The sequence below is a fragment of the Babylonia areolata genome, chromosome 7 (assembly GCF_041734735.1).
Source record: "Babylonia areolata isolate BAREFJ2019XMU chromosome 7, ASM4173473v1, whole genome shotgun sequence".
Taxonomy (NCBI): Eukaryota; Metazoa; Mollusca; class Gastropoda; order Neogastropoda; family Buccinidae; genus Babylonia; species Babylonia areolata.
The window spans coordinates 15203915-15226893 of NC_134882.1; the positions used below are offsets into that span (position 1 = coordinate 15203915).

At 40.9% G+C, this 22979-nt stretch overlaps 1 protein-coding gene across 9 annotated transcripts in view; it reads right to left on the minus strand.

The window, feature by feature from the left end:
* The window catches only part of LOC143283736 (arf-GAP with Rho-GAP domain, ANK repeat and PH domain-containing protein 2-like), a 137081-nt gene that overhangs the window by 86841 nt on the left and 27261 nt on the right, over positions 1-22979 (minus strand). For all 9 annotated transcript variants that reach the window (XM_076590028.1, XM_076590026.1, XM_076590024.1 and 6 more), the window contains one exon: positions 20297-20394. In XM_076590028.1, coding sequence (XP_076446143.1) covers positions 20297-20394 — 98 coding nt within the window. The remainder of the gene's footprint in view (positions 1-20296; positions 20395-22979) is intronic.

The window sequence follows — 22979 nt, forward strand, 5'->3', positions numbered from 1 at the left end:
TCGTTATAGGATTACCACATATACAGGAAACACTTTTTATGTATTTTGTCTGTGCCTCTGAGTGTCAGTTTCCATCTGCAGATCAATGATGCAATCTGCCTTTCGCTGTAAATGTGTTGTTCATGTTTACCAACAATTCATAAATATTACTTATTTCTTTGTGTAAGGTGGAACGGCCCATTTTCCTTTCTTCTGTCTGAAAGTATGATCGCTGGATTTGTTCTACTATAACATTCCTGCAATGAAAATGGAAGAGATAAATATGCTGACTCAGCTGATTCCTTTGCTCCTTTTTTTCACCAAGAGATCAACCTTCTCATTATAATGAAGGCCACAATGCGAAGGAATCCAGATGAATGCAGTACTAGTACCCCTCAATGAGAGTAAATGAATTAGATGTTTAATTTCAATAATAATTTCAGATCTAACTTTGGAGTGTACAGAGTTGATAGCATTAATGACTGACTTAGAGTCAACACAAAAAGCAATCTGGAATCTATTTTTTGGCAAATCGAGAAAGAAGTACAATGCCGTAAGTACTGCAACTAGCTCCGCAGTAAAGATTGACTTATTTATTCCCACGTTATAAATTTTTTCTGCGTTTACTTCAGGTATGATATATGCGGCACCTGCATTATTGTTTAACACAGAACCATCTGTATAAACCATCAGGTGGTTTGGATATTGATCACATAAGTGGATTCGGGCATAACATGACAGTAAATTTATGTTTTCAGTCTTTGTTACATGTGTATAATCAATATCAAACTGGGCTCTCTTGAGTTCCCAGGGTGGGATAGGGGATAAAACGACTGTTTGGCTACATTATGCTTCAGATTTAGATCAGAGCTTGTTATAGTAATAGATGTATATATACTTATGGTCATATGGGAGGTGATGGTCCTAGCTCTTTTTTGGAAAGTCAGTATCGAACTTAAGATTCAGTTCAGGTTTCAAATCATTTTCTGCTGAATAGCTTCTCAAGACGAATTTGGTGCATTGAAGGTTCCTGTGTGTGTGTGTGTGTGTGTGTGTGTGTGTGTGTGTGTGTCTGTGTCTCTGAGTATCAGTGTGTGTGTGTGTGTGTGTTTGTGTGTGTGTGATTGTGCGTGTGTGTGTGTGTGTGTGTGTGTGTGTGTGTGTGTGTGTGTGTCCAATCCATAAATAACTATACCACACCTGTTTGTTGTAAATATAAAGAAAGAACAAAAGCACCACCACACCCCATGTCCCAAAAACTTTCTTTTTTTTTTAATAATTTTTTAAGAGGCATGATTTACTCACAAAAATGTGCACGCAGCGTAAGGGTCGCTTGGAAAAAGGAAAATATCCATTGCCAGTCATCATGAGTCCCCAAGTAGTCTCCCGACGGGAACCAGCACCATCACATCCACTCAGGGGAAGACAACGACCATCTTTCACACTTTATCCTCACCACTCCACACCACCACTGAATCATGAAACGATGAATCAACAACATCCTGTCTGACGACTCAGTCAGTCTGTCTCAGTACCCTCTCTGACACTCTCTATGGAGGGCATTTGATATCTGACACTGTTATTCATAGTCCAGCCGACTGTGCAGGGCCATATCAGGACTACCCAACTTTTTAATTAAAAAAAAAAAAAAAGGTTGTTAATCAGCCACATTGAACACAAAACTCTGTCACATCTTGAGAAAAAAACAACAACTGCAAAACAACACAATTCACAACGTATCAATTATCATTTGTCTTGACCATAAAGCTCCTTTCGGCAAATAAGACTAGGCTATGCTGGGGACAAAAATCCTATGAAAATATTTTTTTTTTTTTTTAATTTCTTAAATATATATATTTAATAATTTATACTTCAAAACATACAAAAATACATTTTTCTAAAAAGGATCATGTGCTGATATAGGTAAACAACACTGCAGAACAGATAGCTGGTGCCCATCCCATTGTTTAGGTTAACAATGCAGAACAGATAGCTGGTGCCCATCCCATTGTTAAGGTTAACACTGCAGAACAGATAGCTGGTGCCCATCCCATTGTTCAGGTTAACAACACTGCAGAACAGATAGCTGGTGCCCATCCCATTGTTAAGGTTAACACTGCAGAACAGATAGCTGGTGCCCATCCCATTGTTTAGGTTAACAACACTGCAGAACAGATAGCTAGCTGGTGCCCATCCCATTGTTAAGGCTAACACTGCAGAAAAGATAGCTGGTGCCCATCCCATTGTTTAGGTTAACAACACTGCAGAACAGATAGCTGGTGCCCATCCCATTGTTTAGGTTAACAATACTGCAAAACAGATAGCTAGTGTCCATCCCATTGTTTAGGTTAACAACACTGCAGAACAGATAGCTGGTGCCCATCCCACTGTTTAGGTTAACAACACTGCAGAACAGATAGCTAGTGCCCATCCCATTGTTTAGGTTAACAACACTGCAGAACAGATAGCTAGTGCCCATCCCATTGTTAAGGCTAACACTGCAGAAAAGATAGCTGGTGCCCATCCTACTGGTTAATTTAACAACACTGCAGAACAAATAGCTAGTGCCCATCCCATTGTTTAGGTTAACAACACTGCAGAACAGATAGCTAGTGTCCATCCCATTGTTTACTATCTCACTACCTGACCAACAGAACTAAACCGCACACATAGTACGTCACAGACAGCAGCCAGTGCAGGAAAAGAGAAAAAAAAATGTCAAGACTTGCTGGGGAAAAAAAAAAGGAATGTGAATGGAAAGGGAAGTAAAAAAAAAATAAAATAAAAAAAAGTATAAAAAATAAAATAAAATAAAAACCATAAAAGGCAGGAACAGAGCAATGAGGATGCTGTTTAAACGGAAAGACCCCTGGTGTAACAGCCTCAATAATCTACCCCCCTTTACTGGATTTTATCCCAGGGTCAATCTTGGCAAGCCTAAGATGACCCCTGCAATCATTTGTACCTAGTCAAGATCACCCACTGCCCCTCCCCCCCCCCTCTCTCTCTCTCTCTTGCCATGCACCCTTCCCACTTCACTGGAAGTTAGTATCAAATAAATAGGGGAGGGGGAGTCAACTCAGCCAATCTTACCCAAGGGGGTTATTTCGAGCTAGCTTAGAGTGACCCCCATATTTATTACGAGGATGAAAGGTGAGATGACTGATGAGGATGGGAGGTAAAATTCAACGGGGGGGGGGGGAATGGGAGGGGATCAATTCTGACCAGTTGAAGTTTACCCCACCCCCACCCCCCAGGCTCGTCTACAGAGACCCCAGGTTTAACATGGGCCAGCCAGATTTTACCCTGAGGTATACCCCCGAAAACAAGAGTATGGCTGCCTACATGGCAGGGCAAAAAAAAAAAGTCATACACATAAAAGCCCACTCGTGTACATACGAGTAAGCGTGGGAGTTGCAGCCCACAAATGACAACGAAGAAGAAGACCCCAAGGCAAAAAAACAGGTGGGAGGGGGCGCACACTGAAGGGAGGTGACAGGTTGATGATGATGTGGCTCCCTATTCATTGTTTTGTTGTGTGTATCTTGGTCGAACTCAGTCCATAGTTTCCTTGTCTTAGTCAGTATGGAGTCTTCTTGGCAAAACTGCAGTCAGCCAAACAGACAGACAGACAGACACTGAGACAGACAGACATCCGTTCCAAGTTGATTCAGCATCAGATAGCTGAAGTGAGTACTACCGTCACAGGAAATGTCTTTCCGACTTCTTGGTACATATGCATATGCATATATATATATATATATATATATATATATATATATATATATGCATGTTTATGTATATGTGTGTGAGTTAGTCATCATTTTGCATGGCTGCGTGTGTATGTGCATGCGTCTGTGTGAGGTGTGTGCACATGTGTGTTTACATGCAAATATATACATATCCTTATTTGTAATACTGTAATAAAGGATGGTCAGCAACAATGCACAGTCCAAGTCATTCATAATCTCACTCCTAATTTCACTTAGTGGCTAACAATTAACTGACACAAATCACTCACAACACCACCAGTGATGTTGATAGAGCAAAAATACACAACTTTACAATAGAGGAGAGAATTCTCCACACACACACCTCCACCCCCCACCCCCCACCCCCCCAAAAAAAAAGTAAACACCACAAAGTACAAAAAAAACCAAAAAACACTACAACAAAAACAAAACAAAAAAAAAAGTAAAACCACCACACAAGTACCCCAAAGAACATTTTTATCTTCACTGTCTCATGGAGTCCACCCTGAGCGTCTTCTCCTCCTCAACACCATGCCCTTACTTCACAACAACCCAGGTGTGTGGGAGGGTGGGAGACCGGGCAGGGGAGGTGGGAAGGGATCTACTACAGAAGAGCACACACACACACACACACACACACACACACACACAGGAGTACCCCTGGTGTAGGTGTAGGAGAACTGGGGGAAAGAAAGAAAGCTGCAAAAACACCAAACAGTACAGCACACACACACACACACACACACACACACACAAGCCCAGCCCCCTCTTGTCTTACATAAGCAGCACAGCAGGCCAGCAAGCAAGGAGTGAACCAACAACTGACCAGTAGTGCCACAGACCATGACCACTATACTACCACCACCACTACCCCCCACCCCCAAACCCCCTACCCTCCACCTCCCCTCTCCTACTTGTGGGTCCGCTCCAGTGCACACACACACACAACATTCCCTTTCATGTATTCCGCCGACACCATTGACCAGGGTTATACATCTCAGTGGCCGCCACATGGATGATTTTATGTGTTTAAAAAAAAAAAACAACAACAACGATCACTGACCCCAGCCCACCCCCTTCTCACCTCCCTTCACCACCCCTAAAAAAACCACCCCTCTGAACTGTTACCTCACACCTCCGCCCCCCTCCACCCCCACCCCCAAGCCAGCCGCAAGCAAGCAGATCCATAATTTTTCAATGACACCTTTCCTTCTTATTACTGCCTGCTGATTGTTGCTAATACTTACCACCATCACCACCACTGTGACAAAGAGTTTAAGACCAAGGAATTCACAAACCACCAACCAGCCCCAACAATTTTTTGCTGCTGCTGCTGCTGTTGTTGTTTTTTTGTTTTACTGAACACATAAAGTGCACAAACTCGAGGACTGAGAAAACATCAGAATCTACAATGGAAACAAGGAGCACAAAAAAAGTAGAAAACATCAGAATCTACAATGGAAACAAGGAGCACAAAAAAAGTAGAAAACATCAGAATCTACAATGGAAACAAGGAGCACAAAAAAGTTTGTTTTTGTTGTTGTTTTTTAAACTTTAAGCTTTAAGTTATTGAACCCTTCCTTACACAAAGGTGTCTCATTAACATTAACAGTCACTAGGTACAGTGACTTTTTTTTTCCTTTAATTTTTTTCTTTTCATCCATTATCTCAGTTGTTTCTCTTGTTAAATGAACGACTTCACTTTTGCAACACCCATCAAGTAAATTCATGCAGCTGTACTTCTATTCATTTCAAATAATTTTTATTCATCTTTCATTCCACTCTCCAGCTGTTATCCCCAAACTCACCACACAACTCCTTCTCCTCTCCTACCTTTTCATCTTTATTTTGATAATATTTAAACATGAAAACTAATACTTTGATTAGATATACCTACAATCACCAGAACGTGTGACAGGATCAAAAACAAAACTCCTTCTCTCCCTTAAAAAAATGTCCATAAATGGAGGGGGGAAAAAAACACTTAAAAAGGTTATTTAAAAAACAACAAAATCACACACCCCTACACACACACAAAGACAGGTCCTGATTTAATAAACTTCTTCCACTTCAACAGCTTTTTTTGTTGTTAATCCATTCAACCCTGAGCAGTTTACAACCTCAGCTGACTTCCACTAAATATTGATGTGGAATAAAAACACAGAAAATATTCTGTTTTTCCTCAAAATTACATGTAGGCACATCCAGAAATAATGTAGAAGTTTGCTCCCTTTCTGTGTGGTTCATGCATGTATGTAGAAACGTGAAAACTGTTTTGATCAGACAAATTTTGATGCCAAGGCAATTCTCGGGTGCAGGGCTCAATGACTTTTTAAGTGTTTCATTCCTTCGTCGTTGAAGGATTCACCCATGATACACCACCATTCAAATATGTCACAGATTCATTCAGAAACAATTTTCTTCCTCCTCTCCTGTTCTTCAGCCGCATCATGCTGAATGAACACACTCTGTCACTGACATACAGTACAGCTTTTGTTTCCAACCAACTCTTGGCTTATCATGCTGAACGAATACACCCTCGCTGACATTCAGTACAGCTTTCGTTTCCAACCAACTCTTGCCGAATCCAACAATAAAACAATATATTCACTGTTCAGCTCAGCATTCATCACCCGACTGGTAAGAAAACATGGGCAGCAGTCCAACAGAATGTACTGTGATGACGGAAGGTATCTTTCAGCCCACACCCCCACCTCCTGACCAAACAATCAGACTCCACATACAATGCATGTGTTAAGTCAGATAGAAACATAGATGTATGGAGTCAAGGGCACTGTTCAAAAAAAACCTATGGTGATTGTTTTGTTTATCATGTACTGTCAATGATATGAGTAAAAAAAGAAAAGTTTGAAAAAACACAAAAAACCCATAGAACAAGGCAGTTTCCAGGGAAGTTAGTTGAGTGACTTTTGTGTGGGGGTGGGTGTTTGTAGGCATGGTGGGGGTGTGTGGGGGGATAGGTGTGAGGGTGTGAAGGTGTGGGTGTAGGGGTGTGTGTGTAGAGGGGTGTGCATGTGTGTATGCAGGTGTGAACATGTGTGAGTGTGTGTGTGTGTGTGTGTGTGTGTGTGTGTGTGTGACTGTGCATGTGTGTGTGCACGCACACACGTGCATGAATATGTGCAAATGTCAACAAGCGTGCATGTGCACATGAGTGTGTGGTATGAGTGAGAATTAGAGATCAACAGTAAATGTCCAAGCATCCTTGCATGTTTGTGTGTGTGTGTGTGTGTGTGTGTGTGTGAAGGGAGGGGGTGCAGAGGGGAGGGGGTAACAGAGATAAGACTCCTTTCCACAGCTCTTTAATAATCTTTTTATAATTTTCATTATTACTATCCTTTTTCAATAACAAGATTAAACAGCTTTCCAGTAAATCGGAAAAAAAAAAGATTCTGATTTGTGATTTCCAAAACCTCATGGCGAGGAGAAAGAAGAGGAAATGAAAAAGACAACAACATCAGAGATCAACAAAACTCCGACACATGATCTGTCACCAAAACCACCCTCCAGGCTTTTTACTACCACTTCCTGATTCCACTCAATACAAAATGAACACAAAAACTGCAAACCGGTTTCCATCGTTGTTCCCACCCAACCCCCCAACAGAACAAAAACAAAGGCAACAGCGCTCATGTCACTCAATTCCCTGCAATAGAACAACTATAACAATGGTAATAGTGCTCACATCACACCATTCCCTGCGACAGAAGGAAGTGGGGGGATGGGTGGGGTGGGCGGTGAGGGGGGAGGGGCGGGTGAGGCATTAACCTGTCACATCCATGATCAGCATCATTGTCATGACAGGATGATAGTGGAGGAGAAGCCCAGCGGTAATGCCCCCCGACTAGGAAACCAGTGTGTAGGGTTTGAGTTCCATATTTTATACAGATTTTGTGTGCATGTGTGTGTTTAGTCTGAACATTATTTGACGCCTTGACTGCTGAATCCTGGTGGAATGAGAACAGTATGCCGTAACTTTGAAGTACATCCACTACTTTTTGGTGTACTTATCAATGGTGCACCTGATTTTACTGAACAAAAACAATGCAATTCCAAGAGGAAGAAGTCCAAACAAAGAACTGTGATGGACATCTTTACCTGTAAGCTCTATCTTATCTCAGCTGACAGCCCTTCACTGACATGCGCAATCATCGGCAACAATGAAGGGGTTAATATCTGTTTCTGTTTTTTTCTCTGTCTTGTCACCATGCCTGACATATGTGCACTTGAGTGAGTGTGGTCTACATGACCTGACAGTGACATTTAACATGTGTGCATTGTGTAACAAGAGCAGATGCACATCCGGTTCAAGATAGCTAACTGTGTGGTCGGCCTGAAGGTGCTGAGTGTGTGATCCTGGTTATTGCCTGGTTTCTTGCGTGTGCTGGTTCTTTCTTGCTGTTTGGATACTCCTGTGTGTGCCAATTAGTGTGTTTCATGGTTGAGCAGGATGTGATTCCTGGCGTTTTGGGGGGTTTTTTGTTGTTGTTTTTTTTGTTTGTTTGTTTTTTTTAATTTCCTGCATTGAGGCGGTTGGCCCTCCCTGTTTTGTTGTGGGATTCGTGGTTCCTTTTTGTCAATGAAATTTGAATAGCTCCGTGGATCTTTTTCTTCTGCGAATTTTTGTGCGGGGGGTGTTTTGTTTGGCGTTGTGGGCGGATGGTGTGATTGTGGGCGTGACTGATGTCCTGTTCGAGGGGGAGTGGTCAGGGGAGGGAAAAAAAAAAAAAAAAGACAGGCCACATTTTGTCGACTTTCTGCATCACAGAAACAGTCGACGAGCTGGTTTGACGTACACAACTTACAGTTTTACGTCACATCAGTCATCATCATAAAAGTTTCCTCTGATGCAAAGATCTTATCTTTAGAATATAAGTTACATCGGCATTTTTTTTCGTATGTGACTTGTGTTGACGATTCCAGGTGGGTGCTTGAACCAAGTCCAGCACAACGTGTCAGTCTCATTGCTGGCTCGTGGCGGATTCCAAAGGGAGATCTAATAGGGAGGACTGAGACGCGTGTGGAAACTACTAAGACCGTCCCGAGTTTGTAACGTCATCTCTCGGAATCGTCGAATGCCCCAAGTCAGCATCGATTCTCCACATACACCAATACACAAACAAACAGATCTATCACTCCGCTACTTCATGTATGTTTTATTACTTTTCACCATCATGTGTTGCTACATTATCTTCGAGCCTTGTCGTGTTTTTGTTTTTCCCCAGTCAGCAATGAACTATGTCTAGCATAAGATACCACTGACCACAGGTCTAGTTGTCGACACACGTTTCCCTAGGTACTTTTTCGCAAACGGTCTGCATAACAATTTAAAATGTGACAACAGCATTCACTAAATTACACGTCGCCAACCTTGTTACCGACTTGGGGCAGCCGGATCCTGAACATTTAAACATCTATGATAATGAACGAGATTCACAGTTCCCGAGTTATAACATTTGAATCTGTTAATTTTATAGACGTGATATACTGGTGTACCTGTGTATGTTGAAGAGAAGACTATGACATATTGGGGCTATATTAGATTTATTTTTGGTGAAAATAAGTAGGGTTCTAAATTAGTATAATAAACTAGCTTTCCTGTCACCAAATTTAGTTTCAGAATGTAATTCTAACATTCAGCAAAGTTAGGTATAGATATTTGTGACAGTGTGGACTATTACAGTATTACCTTTACTTTGTTTATTATTATCAATATCATTTATCTATTCATCTATTCATTTTGCTTGTTTGTTTCTAATACATGTTGCTGTGATGTCAAACGTCACAACCTTCAATGCATTCCTGGAAAACCCAGATCTGTAAAATCAGACCAAAGTTTCACAACTGAAGAAACAACTTTCAGAAAATAATCTCCCCAAACATGGGAGGAAAAAACATCTAATAAATAGGTTGAAATCATTTTTCATTGAAGAAATCCTCAAAGACAGAGATGAACATATATCTGTGTCCAACTCATCATCGTCATCGTCTCCATCGTCCCCACCTTTTTCGTCCAAATCAGAGGATATGTCCTGTGACATGGAGACCACATCATCGTCTTCATCTTCTTCTTCTTCTTTCCCTTGACTACCGCCTTCATCACTGTGAAGATTCTGTAGACTATAAGGGGGGTTTGCGTGTTTTTGAGGTTTCCTGAAGCAGAGGTCGCTGGGCCGGGGGAGGGGGGGTAAGGGGGGGAAGGAGGAAGGTATGGGGGTGGGGGGGGGGAGGTGATCAGATTCAGGATTTGAAGCCTTCCAGGGTTGGGCTGAGGGCAATCTCAGCAGGAAGGCTGTTCCAGTTAGTTATGGTTCGGGGAAAGAAAGATTTTTGTCCGTACAGCATCCTGCAGTTGGAGAGATGGTACACTGCTGGTTGCGATCCTCGGGTCCCCGTGGATGCTGAGGGATTTTGAGAGGGCTTGTGGCATGTGTTGATGATAAGACTGCCGCTGTGGAACTTATAAAAGTTCACCAGTCTTGCCTTTCTCCTTCGCTCTTTAAGGGGGGACCACTGAAGAGTCTCCATCATGTCTTGCACACTGGATGTTTTCCTGTGTTGATGGGTCACCCAGCAAGCAGCCCGGCGTTGTACTGCCTCAAGTTTCTTAATGTCCTTCTCTGTATAGGGGTCCCACACAGAGCTGGCATACTCCAGGGTTGGGCGGACCAGTGTTTGGTAGGCTTGCTGTATGATACGCTGGGAGCCTATTTTCAGGTTCCGTCTCAGTAGGCCTAAGGTTTTGTTGGCTTGGTTGGAGACACTGGAGATGTGGGGGGTCCATCTAAGATCAGAAGTGATGGTGATGCCAAGGTATTTTGATTTGCTGACTACATCAAGGGTGTGGCCACGAAAGGTGTACTCTGATGGTAGGGGGTCTCTCTTCCGGCTCACTCGCAGTGTCTGACATTTGTCTGGATGGAAGCTCATAAGCCACTTCTGTTCCCATTCTGAAATCTCTATGGCGCTTAAGGTAGGAGAGTCTGATGGGGGGGTCTGATGGTAGACCAGTTCTGTCGTTGAACTCCTCTTTGCTGCAGGTGATTTTCACACTGAAGGCGGAGTGAAATTGCTTGTTTAGCATTTCTGCTCGCTCTTTTGCACCTGAGACAAGTCTGCCGTTTTCCTTAAGTGGGGCAACATTTGCCGCCTCTGTACGTATTGCCTTTTAATGTGCACCATGCCTTGTGGTCGGAAAAAAATTGCGAACTCACAAACAACAATGCATATCTAGCGAACACCATAGTTAATTCTAACTATATTAAATGATGGTTCAATAACTAGAATCGCTGATCGGGCAGATCAAAAAAATTCTTCAATAGACATCTCTTTGGTGTCGACTGATATAAATCCATACTGTTAATGACAAGTTCTCAAAACACCACTGGGGACTGACCACCTTCCAGCTGAAATAGTATTATCTGTAAACACGAGATCATAATTAAAGATAATGTGGGGTTGAAGTATAATGAAAAGAAAGCAAACTGGGATCTGTTTGGTAATATGCTGGCTTATTACTCTGCTGATCTAAATTTCAGCACTGATGTTACATCACAAGAAGATTTACATATTTGTTATGGGTCTCTGAGGAATGTTATTCTGAAGGCTGCTGACAGTTCAATTCCAAAAGTAAAGTATATAACCAATCCAAAACGGTCTGGTAATCCTTGGTGGAACAGCTCATGTGAAATAGCAGTCAATAAGAAAACAGAAGCTCTCAAAAACTGGCATAGGTCTCGAAAAATAGAATCCAAAGAAAGAGTATCAGAACTGCACAACAAGTATAAACAGGCTAATAGTTTTAGTAATAGAACAGTGGCTGCTGCCAAAAAGATGTACTACACAAATCTGATTAACGACTGTACTAGCGACCCGACTGCCTCTTCAAAACTGTGGAGAGAAATAAAACAAATACAGGGTGTTTATAATCTTCCTGATCCTCCTTTGTATGAAAATGATATTGTGTATAAAACTAGGGAAGAGAAAGCCGAGTTATTTGCGGATACATTCGCAAAAATGAGTCAGACAGAATACTTACCGTCCTTTGAGCAAAAGAGAAGGAAACAGTTTGAAGATATGAACTGCCCCTGTGAAATGGATAAGAATGATAGCAGTGCATCTTACATTAATGCAGACCTAACGCTGGGGGATCTATACCGTGCTTCAACACTGTTAAGTCAGGGAAAGTTGCAACAGGCTCAGATCCAATATCATACAGCATGATCAGACATTTTCCAAATATCTTTTTAAAAAGAGTGTTAGATTTTTTTTCAGATTTGCTGGAATTCTGGTATCCTTCCAACTGACTGGAAGAAAGCAACCATATTACCCATTCACAAACAAATGGAAAACCTTAATCTAACCCTTCCAGTTACCAACCTGTTTCGTTAACACCCCATCTTGGGAAGGTTTTCGAGAGAATTTTGAAAGCTATATTAGAACACTTTCTGGAGAAGAAAGGAATTTTACCTACTTTCCAGGCTGGTTTTAGAAGAGGTAGGGGTGTTACTGATCATGTTGTCCATCTAACTTCTCATGTTAAGAAGGCACTCGCAAATCCACGGTCGCAACTTTCTTTGACATTCATAGAGCCTATGACTCTGTGTGGCACTATAATTTGATTCATAAAGCAAATACAGTGGGGTTGGGAGGTCGTTTTCTTAGATTTCTTAAGTCATTCTTATCCCAGAGGACATTCCAGGTGAGATTAGGTGGTATATTATCCAGATCAAGGTCCATCAATATGGGTGTTCCCCAGGGAAGTGTGATTTCTCCCACTCTGTTTTCACTAATGCTTTATGATATGAAAAATATCAACACAGATGGTGCCACATTAGTAGCTTACGCAGATGGCATAGCTCTCTGGAAGAATGTAAACTGTAATATTACAAAAAATACATCAAAACGAAATAAAATTATTACGCATTTTCAAGATGCCATCGACAACATTGTGGAATATATGAAAGAAAGTGGTTTTCTCCTGTCTGCTAAAAAGACTGTTTTCATCATATTTACTAAAAAGTTGATTGAATTTGAAGGCAGGGATGCTATTAAAATCAAGGTAAATGACACTATCATATATCCGAATAAACAGGTGAAATTTCTCGGTGTTATCTTCCATTATAAACTTTTTTGGACTAAACATATACACTTTTTTGGACTAAACATATAAACTACCTTATTGAGAAGGCGAGGAAGAAAATAGCTCTATTACGTGTGCTTTCTGGAATCCCTGTCATAAATTGTGGCAGTAATCTTATCAATGCTGCAATGGGACTAGTCCGCTCAATTATATCATATGGTCAAGAAGTCTATTTCACTGCTTCAAACTCTGATCTTCATAAACTGACAAGTATTGATTCCTTAGCTTTTAAGATTGCACTCGGGTAACCGCGATGGGCTTCAATCGACAAAACATACAAAGAAGCTGGTGTTTTACCATTACCTGAACACAGGAAATTAAGTGCCTGTAACTACATGGTAAGGGCTACAGCTGTCCCAAATTTGGTTGTCTCTGAACTTGATGAAGAAACATACATCTCTAGAGAAATTCGTAACAAAGCTGTATACACTTCCTTGTTCGATTTTACTAAGTCAGTCTTTGAGAGTTGCAGTCTGTCTCTTTCCCAGATTGCGAAAATTCCACATTGTTTTCATCCACCTTGGCTGACTGAACAAGCAAATATTATTTTTGCATATGGACAGTTAAAAAAGAGTGACAGTCCACTCATTATTATCTCTCGGGCCAAAGAACTGATTAATACACATTTCAAATATTACCTCCATGTTTTCACAGATGGATCAATCAGTAGTAACTCTGAAGTTGGGGCCGCTTTTGTAATCCCTGAGCTTAACATTAAAAAGAGATTCCACTTAACTAAAGGTTGTTCAATTTTTACTGCTGAATTGTTTGCAATTCTGATGGCTTTCACCTTTTTTTTAGTGATATGCCTCTTGTGCCTCCAAAAATTCTTATACTATCTGATTCAAAATCAGCATTGATGGCTTTAAATAATCAATCTTTATCTGAACGAGCAGATATTATGTACGAAATTTTGTATTTAATCCACCAGTTAATTATGCAAGGTTCTGACATTTCACTCTTGTGGGTTCCTGGACATTCTAATCTTCGTGACAACGAAATGGCCGATTTTTGTGCCAAGGAAGCGGCATTGAACAATTCGGTTTCAATCTATTACAATAATCCTATTTCTGTTTCTGAAGCCTGTACTATTCTTTCAACATATATCTGGAGTTTCAGACAGAAACAGTTCTTAGAAAACTCAAAAAAGAAGCTCTGGTGGGATCTCTCTCTTCCAGTAAGGAAAGGCAGGATCAATTTCCACAAGAAACTTGACACACAGGCTAAGAACTAATACATGGTTATGCAGATTTTTGAAACTGTCACCACTTTGTATTTGTGGTGAGACCCTTGACATCCCACATTTTTTGCTCGAATGTCCAGACACACATTCACATTTCAAACCCCTTCATGATATGATTACATCCTTTAATCTTCCATTTACCATGTCCAGCGTTTTTCACCCTAGCAAAGGAAATGGTTGGTCTCTGACAAAAACCGCAGTTGACCTAATCAAAAGCCATCCAACTGGTCGGTTTTTCTAATCTGTTTCATCCTTTTTTTTATGTATTATATGCTGCAGAGTTTACCCTCTGTTTTATTTAACCCAAAGTAGTGTTTCGTTTTGGGTGATAGCGTCAGATTTACTTGTAGAGAAAAGTTCCCATTATTCTAATTAATGGAACTGTTCGACTCTAACATGTAATATGTCGTCTTGATTACATTATGAAACCTTAATTTAATGATTGCATACTGTAAGTGTACAGTGAAGTACACTACTTTTTTGTCTTCTCTCTCTCTCTCTCTTATGTTAATTTATTCATTTCTTCTTCTTCTTTGTTAAAGATCATATATACACACACACGCACGCGCGCACACACGCATATGTATGTATGTGTATGTGTATGTGTGTGTGTGTGTGTGTGTGTGTGTGTGTGTGTGTGTGTGTGAAGGTTTGTTGCAAATGTTGTGACGATACAAGTGTACTTAGGGTAGGGGGATGAGGTGGGGGAAGTTGAATGGGTGTCTGTGTGCATGCATGGATGTATGTAGGGGGTGGGTTGGGGATACACGTGTGTGAGTATGTATGTACGTTAAAACATTTTTTGAGATATTGATATTAATGAAATTTGGTAAATTGATTTGTTAAATATGTTCTTTTTAAATTCATATCATTGGTCTGGTTTCCTTCTCAAATTAGAATTTCTTTGTGTTGCTCAGTTAATATTTATTCAAATGGTTGCGAAAATGTCAGTACAACAAAAGGTTAATCTGACAATAAATGGTTTCAGTCAGTCAGAGCAGATACATGTAACCAGATGAGAACATATCCTGGGTTGCAGTTACGTGATGGAGAGCAGGAGAGCAGAGAGCAGGAAAACTTATCTTCCGGTAACGGGGTAATCTGATCCAGTTTTGAATGCTGTTCTTCAGTATCCTGAAAGTCATTTCTTCATGGGAAGTTATGTTTGTCATTTGTAATGGTGTGAATTTTGTAACTTACACAACATAATACCTTATAACTGTCACATATTATGAACTATGTAGTTGTTGGCGGTTTTTGTTGTTGTTGTTTTTTTGCTTTGTTTTGTTTTGTTTGGGTTTTTTTTTGCTTTCAGTAGCACTGTTGGTGTCTTCTTCAAGCGCAAGAACATTTCGCAAACCGGTGTTCACATAAAAATACACACATGTGAATCACCCACCTACTCTGAATTTCTCACTCTCAAATGACAAAAAATCGATAAATAAAAAGACATGATTTTGATTATGAAAAACACATACATATACAAACCATTCTGACAGTGTGAACACCTCTGAGACAGGAACGCACATCACTCCAAAAAACCCTGACAAGATCCAACACACCTAGGTAATCAAAATCAAAACAATGGCCTATTCTTCAGCGGGATTAAACAGTATGCTCCACGTTTATCTTATCACATGTTTGAAGATACTGCCAAACAAAACATCCCCGGTATATCTACAATATCTACATTTCGCAGCCAATCCTGTCACAAGGTCAATGGACTTTTCCCTTTTTTTTTCTTTTTTTCTTTTTTTTTCTTTTTTTTAATAATCTCTGACACTTAACTGTCAACAAAACAATTTTATGATCGACAAAACTAATCTCCAAACAGCCAAGCAAATCTTTTGTCTTTTTCTTTTTTAATCTGTTTAAACAAAACAAGGACAGAGCTGTGGCATGTGTTTTTGCACTTCGGGAAAGCAACATCATGACTGAAAAGGGCAGGTACTTGATAAGTTTTTGTGAGAGTTTGTGTTTCCACATTTCAAGCAGTCACATCCACAGCCTCTCTTCAGATACACACAACTGAAGTCTAACACAAGCTGTGAGTGATACACTGCCAAACACAGGGCTTCAAGTGAAAAAAAAAAAAAAAAAAAGAGAAAAAAGGAAAAACAAAAAGAGCACAATGATGACATCTGGATTCAAACTTCAACAGAAGTGACCAAACAACAAAATTCCACAGTTTTTTCCTGACCTTTTCCAGACCAGGCTGAACATGCTCCACATGAAATGTAAATTGTATAAACAAAAACATTCTGTCTCCTACAGTGCAGACTTCCATGACTGCACAAACCTTGCAGAAAACAAGGGGTTCAGGGTTCGATTCACAAACCACCTTTTAAATTTTCTCTTTCCCCCCTTGTACCAGCCAACATGTACACTAATGGCTGAGCACTACTTACAGGCTTTCTTGTGGAGTGGCAAGAAACCAGAGCTCCCATCCAAGTCGTCAGTAGCATGGGCGAGAACGTGTCCGAGGTTCGGATCCACACACACCATTCACTTACTGGCCCTCCTCACCACAGAGATATGCAGACATCCCCCTACCCTCTGATGCCTGCCTGACCCCTTGTTCTGTTGTTCTGTCCCCACAACACACACACACACACACAGAGGCAGGTGGACAAGCACTCAGCACTGCCCCCTCACTTGTCAAACAGCAGTTCCCTGGCAGGCCTCAGCGAGCATCACAAACCCCTGTGGGCCCCTTGCATTGTCCCTTCCCTCCCTATCTGTAATTGTAGGTTATTCTTGGTCCACATGAATGCATCACTGACCCTGCTCTGACTGATTAATTCCCCCTGCCTTCCTCCACGCCCCACCATCCGCCATCCCTTCTCACCCTCTATGTCCACAGGACCACAAGACATGAAAGGCACTGACCTTACTTTCACTACAGTCAGGCCACCAGGGGGGGGGGGGGGGGGGGGGGGGGGGGGGGGGGGGGGGGGGAGCAGCTAACAACAAGAAGCCACACAGCAGTCACACAGTGGAAAAGAAAACATCAAGGACAGGGTGTACTGTTTTCAGGGACTGTGACATGTGTCTGTTTTGATGCTTAACCCTCTTGCGTTCAAATACCTATAAGAGAAACCATTCCCAGTGTTTTGGCTGTGATCAAAGGGAACGCATAAGGGTTAAACCAATCAGGACACTGCTACCTTGGGACAGCAGCACTCCTGCCCTAAGGGCGCTGCCTAGAAAAAATGAATTTGAAAACAGACTGTAGGACAAAACATACACGACTGTGATTTTCTATGTGAAACAGATTAGCCCAAACCTTGGCGTGACGAGAGAAAATAGTTTAAACTTTGATCACTCTCTGCATCAAAATCATCATCACTTGGGTTAAAATCCACAATCGTTCAGCCTCTAAAATGTCACTGTGGCTTTCCATGAAAACTTCTTAAAAACTTGCTCTACCATGATCCCAGAATTTTTTTTTTAATTTACATTTTGACAATTCAAACAAAAACTCCAAAACATAAATCAAACACTGGACTGATGAAGGTAACTAACTAGTGAAACATGGAATGGCTGAAAAAATGTAGATCAGGACAGATGAGCTTTGGACTTGAGTTTGCTGTTACAAGTACACTTGGAAATATACTTGCCTGCAAGTAAGGATGTATAATGATAATGGACCTCGGGAGTGGGGGTACATACTATCTGGACGATTAGCATACAAGTATGAGTAAATGACTGAGAATAGTGGTACATTCTGTGTGGAAGGGCGTCTGCAAGTAAGAATGTATCAAGATTACTGACCACGGGAGCACACAGTGTCTGAAAGATTAGTCTGCAAATAAAAGTGTATGACGGAACATTGTGGTAAATTCAGGATGGAAGACTGCAAGTAAGAATGTATAACAATAACTGGGAATGGAAGTACATAATGTGTTGACTGTCTGCAAACTTTAACATTAACTGACCACAGGTGTACAGTCATACTTTGTGGAAGATCAGTCTGCAAATGTGACAGCATGACTGAGCATGGCAGTATATTCTGAGTGGAAGAGCGTGTGCAAGTAGCTATGTATCATGATTATTGACCATGGGAGTACATACTGTGAGTATGCAAGTATGACAGCATGATTAAGCATGGTAGTACATTACGAGTGGAAGAGCATCTGCAAGTAAATATGTATCGTGATTTTTTTACCGTGGGAGTACACACTGTGAGTATGCAAGTATGACAGCATGACTACGCATGGCAGTACATTCTGACTGAAAGAGTGTTAGCGAGTGAGAACAAGTGAGTAGAATGACTCGTGTCCACATATCCCATAAACCAATGAAAGTGTCTTGGTCAGTGAAAATCAATCCTGCTGTGAGAAGCGTCTGGAGTGGCTCATAGCTGACCAAACCACAAAAAAAAAAAAAGCTACAACAGACTCTCTGGACCGTGACTGTCTGTAAACTTGTGAAAACGAGAGTGCTGTACTCGTGCCTGCCTACCTCCTTCCTCAATACCTGACAAGTGTACACAGCCTTAAGCCACACCCTGCGCTCGCCTTGCTGAAAACACAGACACCCCTGCTACCCTGTGTGCCCCTCCAAGACAAAGAAATCTTATCCAAGCTACACCCGGCTAGGAAATCCCGTGGGTCAACATGATTCACCCAAGGCGTGAATCTTGTGTAGAGATCTGTCAACAAATGTGTTGGGGGGTGGAGAGTGGGGGGGAGAGGGGTGTCTGTCCCTGACCTCTCAATGAAGGAAAGGGGTAAGGACCTCTGTACCCAGTCTGCGAGAGGGATAACAGGGGTGCATATCCGTGTCTGGGACACAGCCAGATAACGGGCTGAGAATATCCAATCATATTATTGCTGATAGTACAAAATTCATTTCATTTCTCAGATATCATGTGAAGAGGACAAATGTCCTGTAATTTTCGGGCAAGTCAAGACACTTTTGCCCGACTGTTGTCCATGTACAACTAAGGGGTGTTCTGTCAAAGGAAAATGGTGAAACCTCATTTTGCAGAGGCGCTGAAGAGGCAGGAAAGAAGAAGAAGGATCCATCGTTTTTCTTACTCTTCTACTTCCCTGTTAACCTCTATCTCCTTTCCACCCACTGCACTTTTTTGTTGTTGTTTTTTTTTTCCTTTTCCAGCTTTCAACAACACAACCTACACACATGTAAGCCAGTGTATGTAATAATAATTATTACTGTTTGAATTCTTACAGCTCCTATTTCTCTAAATAGGGCTCTGAGCACTTTCTCTTTTATATATATATTTCTTTCTGGGTTTCTCTCTTCAGCACTGAGAAATATAGATGGTTTTATAGTTTTAAAAGTATATTTCAAACAGAAAAATATATCACAGTCGTGACAAACAAGTGGCACCGAACAAGTCTCGCCAGATTTAGAACGAGAACGATTGGTTTGAATGCTTATGAAAAGTGGTTTCAGACTGAGCCCTCGTTACTCTCCCCTTGTCCGATGTGCGGTCATTCAAGGGAGGATGAATTACATTTTTTGTTTAGTTGTAAAGCTTATGACGATATTCGAGAAAAATGTGTTGTATTTAAAACAAATTCAGCAAAGAATGAAGATATTTTTGGAGTGCTTAATCTAAATCAGGAAACTTCACTACAGTCACTTGCAAAATATATTGCAGAAGCGAATAACATGCGACGAAAAAAAAACTCAACAATAATAAAATAGTATCAGGTGTTGCTCATTGTGAAAAGTGAAATCTGTGTTGTCATTCTCATATGGAAAATATTTATGTTATACATTTATATATGTTTTTGTTTTTATTTCTCACTACATGCCATTACTTTGAATGGATGGTCGAAACTGCACTTTGTTGCACAGATTGATTGATTTCGTTTTGGCTTTGGTTTTCATCAATATTATTACTATTGATGCATGTTGTTATTTGGTATTATGAACCCCCATGTCATTAGGGCTGTAAAGCTATTGACATTAAAGTGTTCAGTGTTCAGTGTTCTCTTCCTGTCTAAGAATATACATGTACGCACGCACGCATGCACGCACACACACACACACACACACCCTCCCCAACTCACAGTCACACACACACGAATACACACACACAACGAATACACACACACACGCACGAATACACACCCTCCCCTACACACACACAAATAACATGCGCACACACACACAAAGACACCATACCTGTGTAGGTGTGATGATGGAGAGAGGCCCCGTGCTGGACGCTCGCTCATGGTACAGATCCTCTGAGCTGTCGCTGCTGTCCACACTGCGGCTTAACTCTGAAGACAGGACAACAAAACCATCAACAGTTCAACAGGACAAAAAAAAACATCGACAGTTGAACGGGACAACAAAAACCATCAACAGTTCAACAGGACAACAAAACACATTTCAACGGGATGACAAAAACCATCGACAGTTGAATGGGACAACAAAAACCATCAACAGTTCAACAGGACAACAAAAAACATTTCAACGGGATGACAAAAAACATTGACAGTTGAACGGGACAACAAAAACCATCAACAGAACAACAAAAACCATCAACAGTTCTACAGGATGACAAAAACCATCAACAGTTCTACAGGACAACAAAAAACATTTCAACGGGATGACAAAAACCATCGACAGTTGAACGGGACAACAAAAACCATCAACAGAACAACAAAAACCATCAACAGTTCTACAGGACAACAAAAAACATTTCAACGGGATGACAAAAAAACCATCAACAGAACAACAAAAACCATCAACAGTTCTACAGGATGACAAAAACCATCAACAGTTCTACAGGACAACAAAAAACATTTCAACGGGATGACAAAAACCATCGACAGTTGAACGGGACAACAAAAACCATCAACAGAACAACAAAAACCATCAACAGTTCTACAGGATGACAAAAACCATCAACAGTTCAACAGGACAACAACAAAAAACATCAACTGTTCAGCAGGAAAACAAAAACAAAAAAACCATCAACAGTTCAACTGGACAACAAACACCATCAACAGTTCAACAGTATGACAAACACCATCAACAGTTCAATATGACCACAAACACCATCAACTGTTCAACAGGACAATAAAAACCATCAACAGTTCAACAGGGCAACAAACACCATCAACTGTTCAACAGGGCAACAAACACCATCAACTGTTCAACGGGACCACAAACACCATCAACTGTTCAACAGGACAACAAACACCATCAACAGTTCAACAGGACAACAAAAATCATCAACTGTTGAACATGACAACAAAAACCATCAACTGCTCAACAGGACCACAAAAACCATTGACACTTCTACTGACTTTTACCTGGGAAGACAATGAAAATGATCAACAGTTCTATTGGCTTTTAAGTGACGGAAAAACGATCAATGATTCTAATGGCTTTTAACTGACAGGACAAGAATATTGATCAACAGTTCTGCTGGCTTTTATCTGATAGGACAAGAAAAACCATCAACAGCTCTACTGGCTTTTAACTGACAGAAAAATTATCAATGGTTCTACTGGCTTTTATCTTACATGACAAGAAAACACAATCAACAGTTCTACTGGTTTTTATCTGACAGGACAAGAAAATGATTGACAGTTCTACTGTCCTTTATCTGACATGACAAGAAAAACAATGTTTCTATTGGTTTTTAACTGACAGAACAAGATAAACGATCAACAGTTCTATTGGTTTTATCTTACAGGTCAAGAAAAACAATCAATTTTTTCTACTGGCTTTTGCCTGACAGGACAAGAAAAACAATCAATAGTTCTGCTGGCTTTTAAATGACAGGACATGAAAAACAATCAACTGTTCTACTGGCTTTTAACAGACAGGACAAGAAAAAAAACAATCAATTGTTCTACTGGCTTTTCTACCTGACAGGACATGAAAAACAATCAATGGTTCTACTGGCTTTTATCAAAGCTTGTCAAATTTCACAACCCACAGTTGTTGGGGTCATTTGTTGTTGTTGGTTGGGTTTTTTTGTTGGTTTTTTTTTGTTTTTTGTTTTGGGGGGGGGGGGGGGGGGTTGTTTGGTTTTCTTCACAGACTTTCTCCATATGTCAGTTGTAAAGACTCAGCAATCATCTTGGGGTTTTTTTTTTTGGGGGGGGGTTGTTGTTGTTTTTTTTTTGTCACTGTTATGTCTAAGATGTGCAATGTTACCTATACAATCCCCCCCACCCACACACCCCTCCATCTTGCCTCTTCCCAAAATGCATATGCATCAGGTCAGAAACACATCTTAAATAATCTTTTAAACTGCACGGTAGATATCAAGAAAACTACACATGATGTCTTTGCTTGTGGACTTTCAGTTTGATATACCATTCCTTGAACAGTGGAATCTTTTTCTTTCTTTCTTTTTCACAACTTCAATTGTTTCAATTTTGTTTTGTTATAATAGTTGTTATAACAAGCCACAAATTGTTTCTGTAATGCATCTCTCAATGTGTTCACACACACACACTCTCTCTCTCTCTCTCTCTCTCTCTCTCTCTCTCACACACACACACACACAAACACAAACTTACACTGATATATGTATGCCTACCAAAACACACACACACACCAAGTGACACACATCGACACCCCCCCCCCCCCCACACACACACACACACACACCACCTCACACATGCACAACCACACATGCATACATTACACACACACCATACCCCCCCGGCACCCCTAAACACACAGGGATTGACACACGCACACATATGCATATTTGTATGCCCACACACAAACACCCCCCTTCACACACACACACACACACACACGACTGCACACACACACATGAATGCACACACGCACACACACACACACACACACACACACACACACACACACACACACA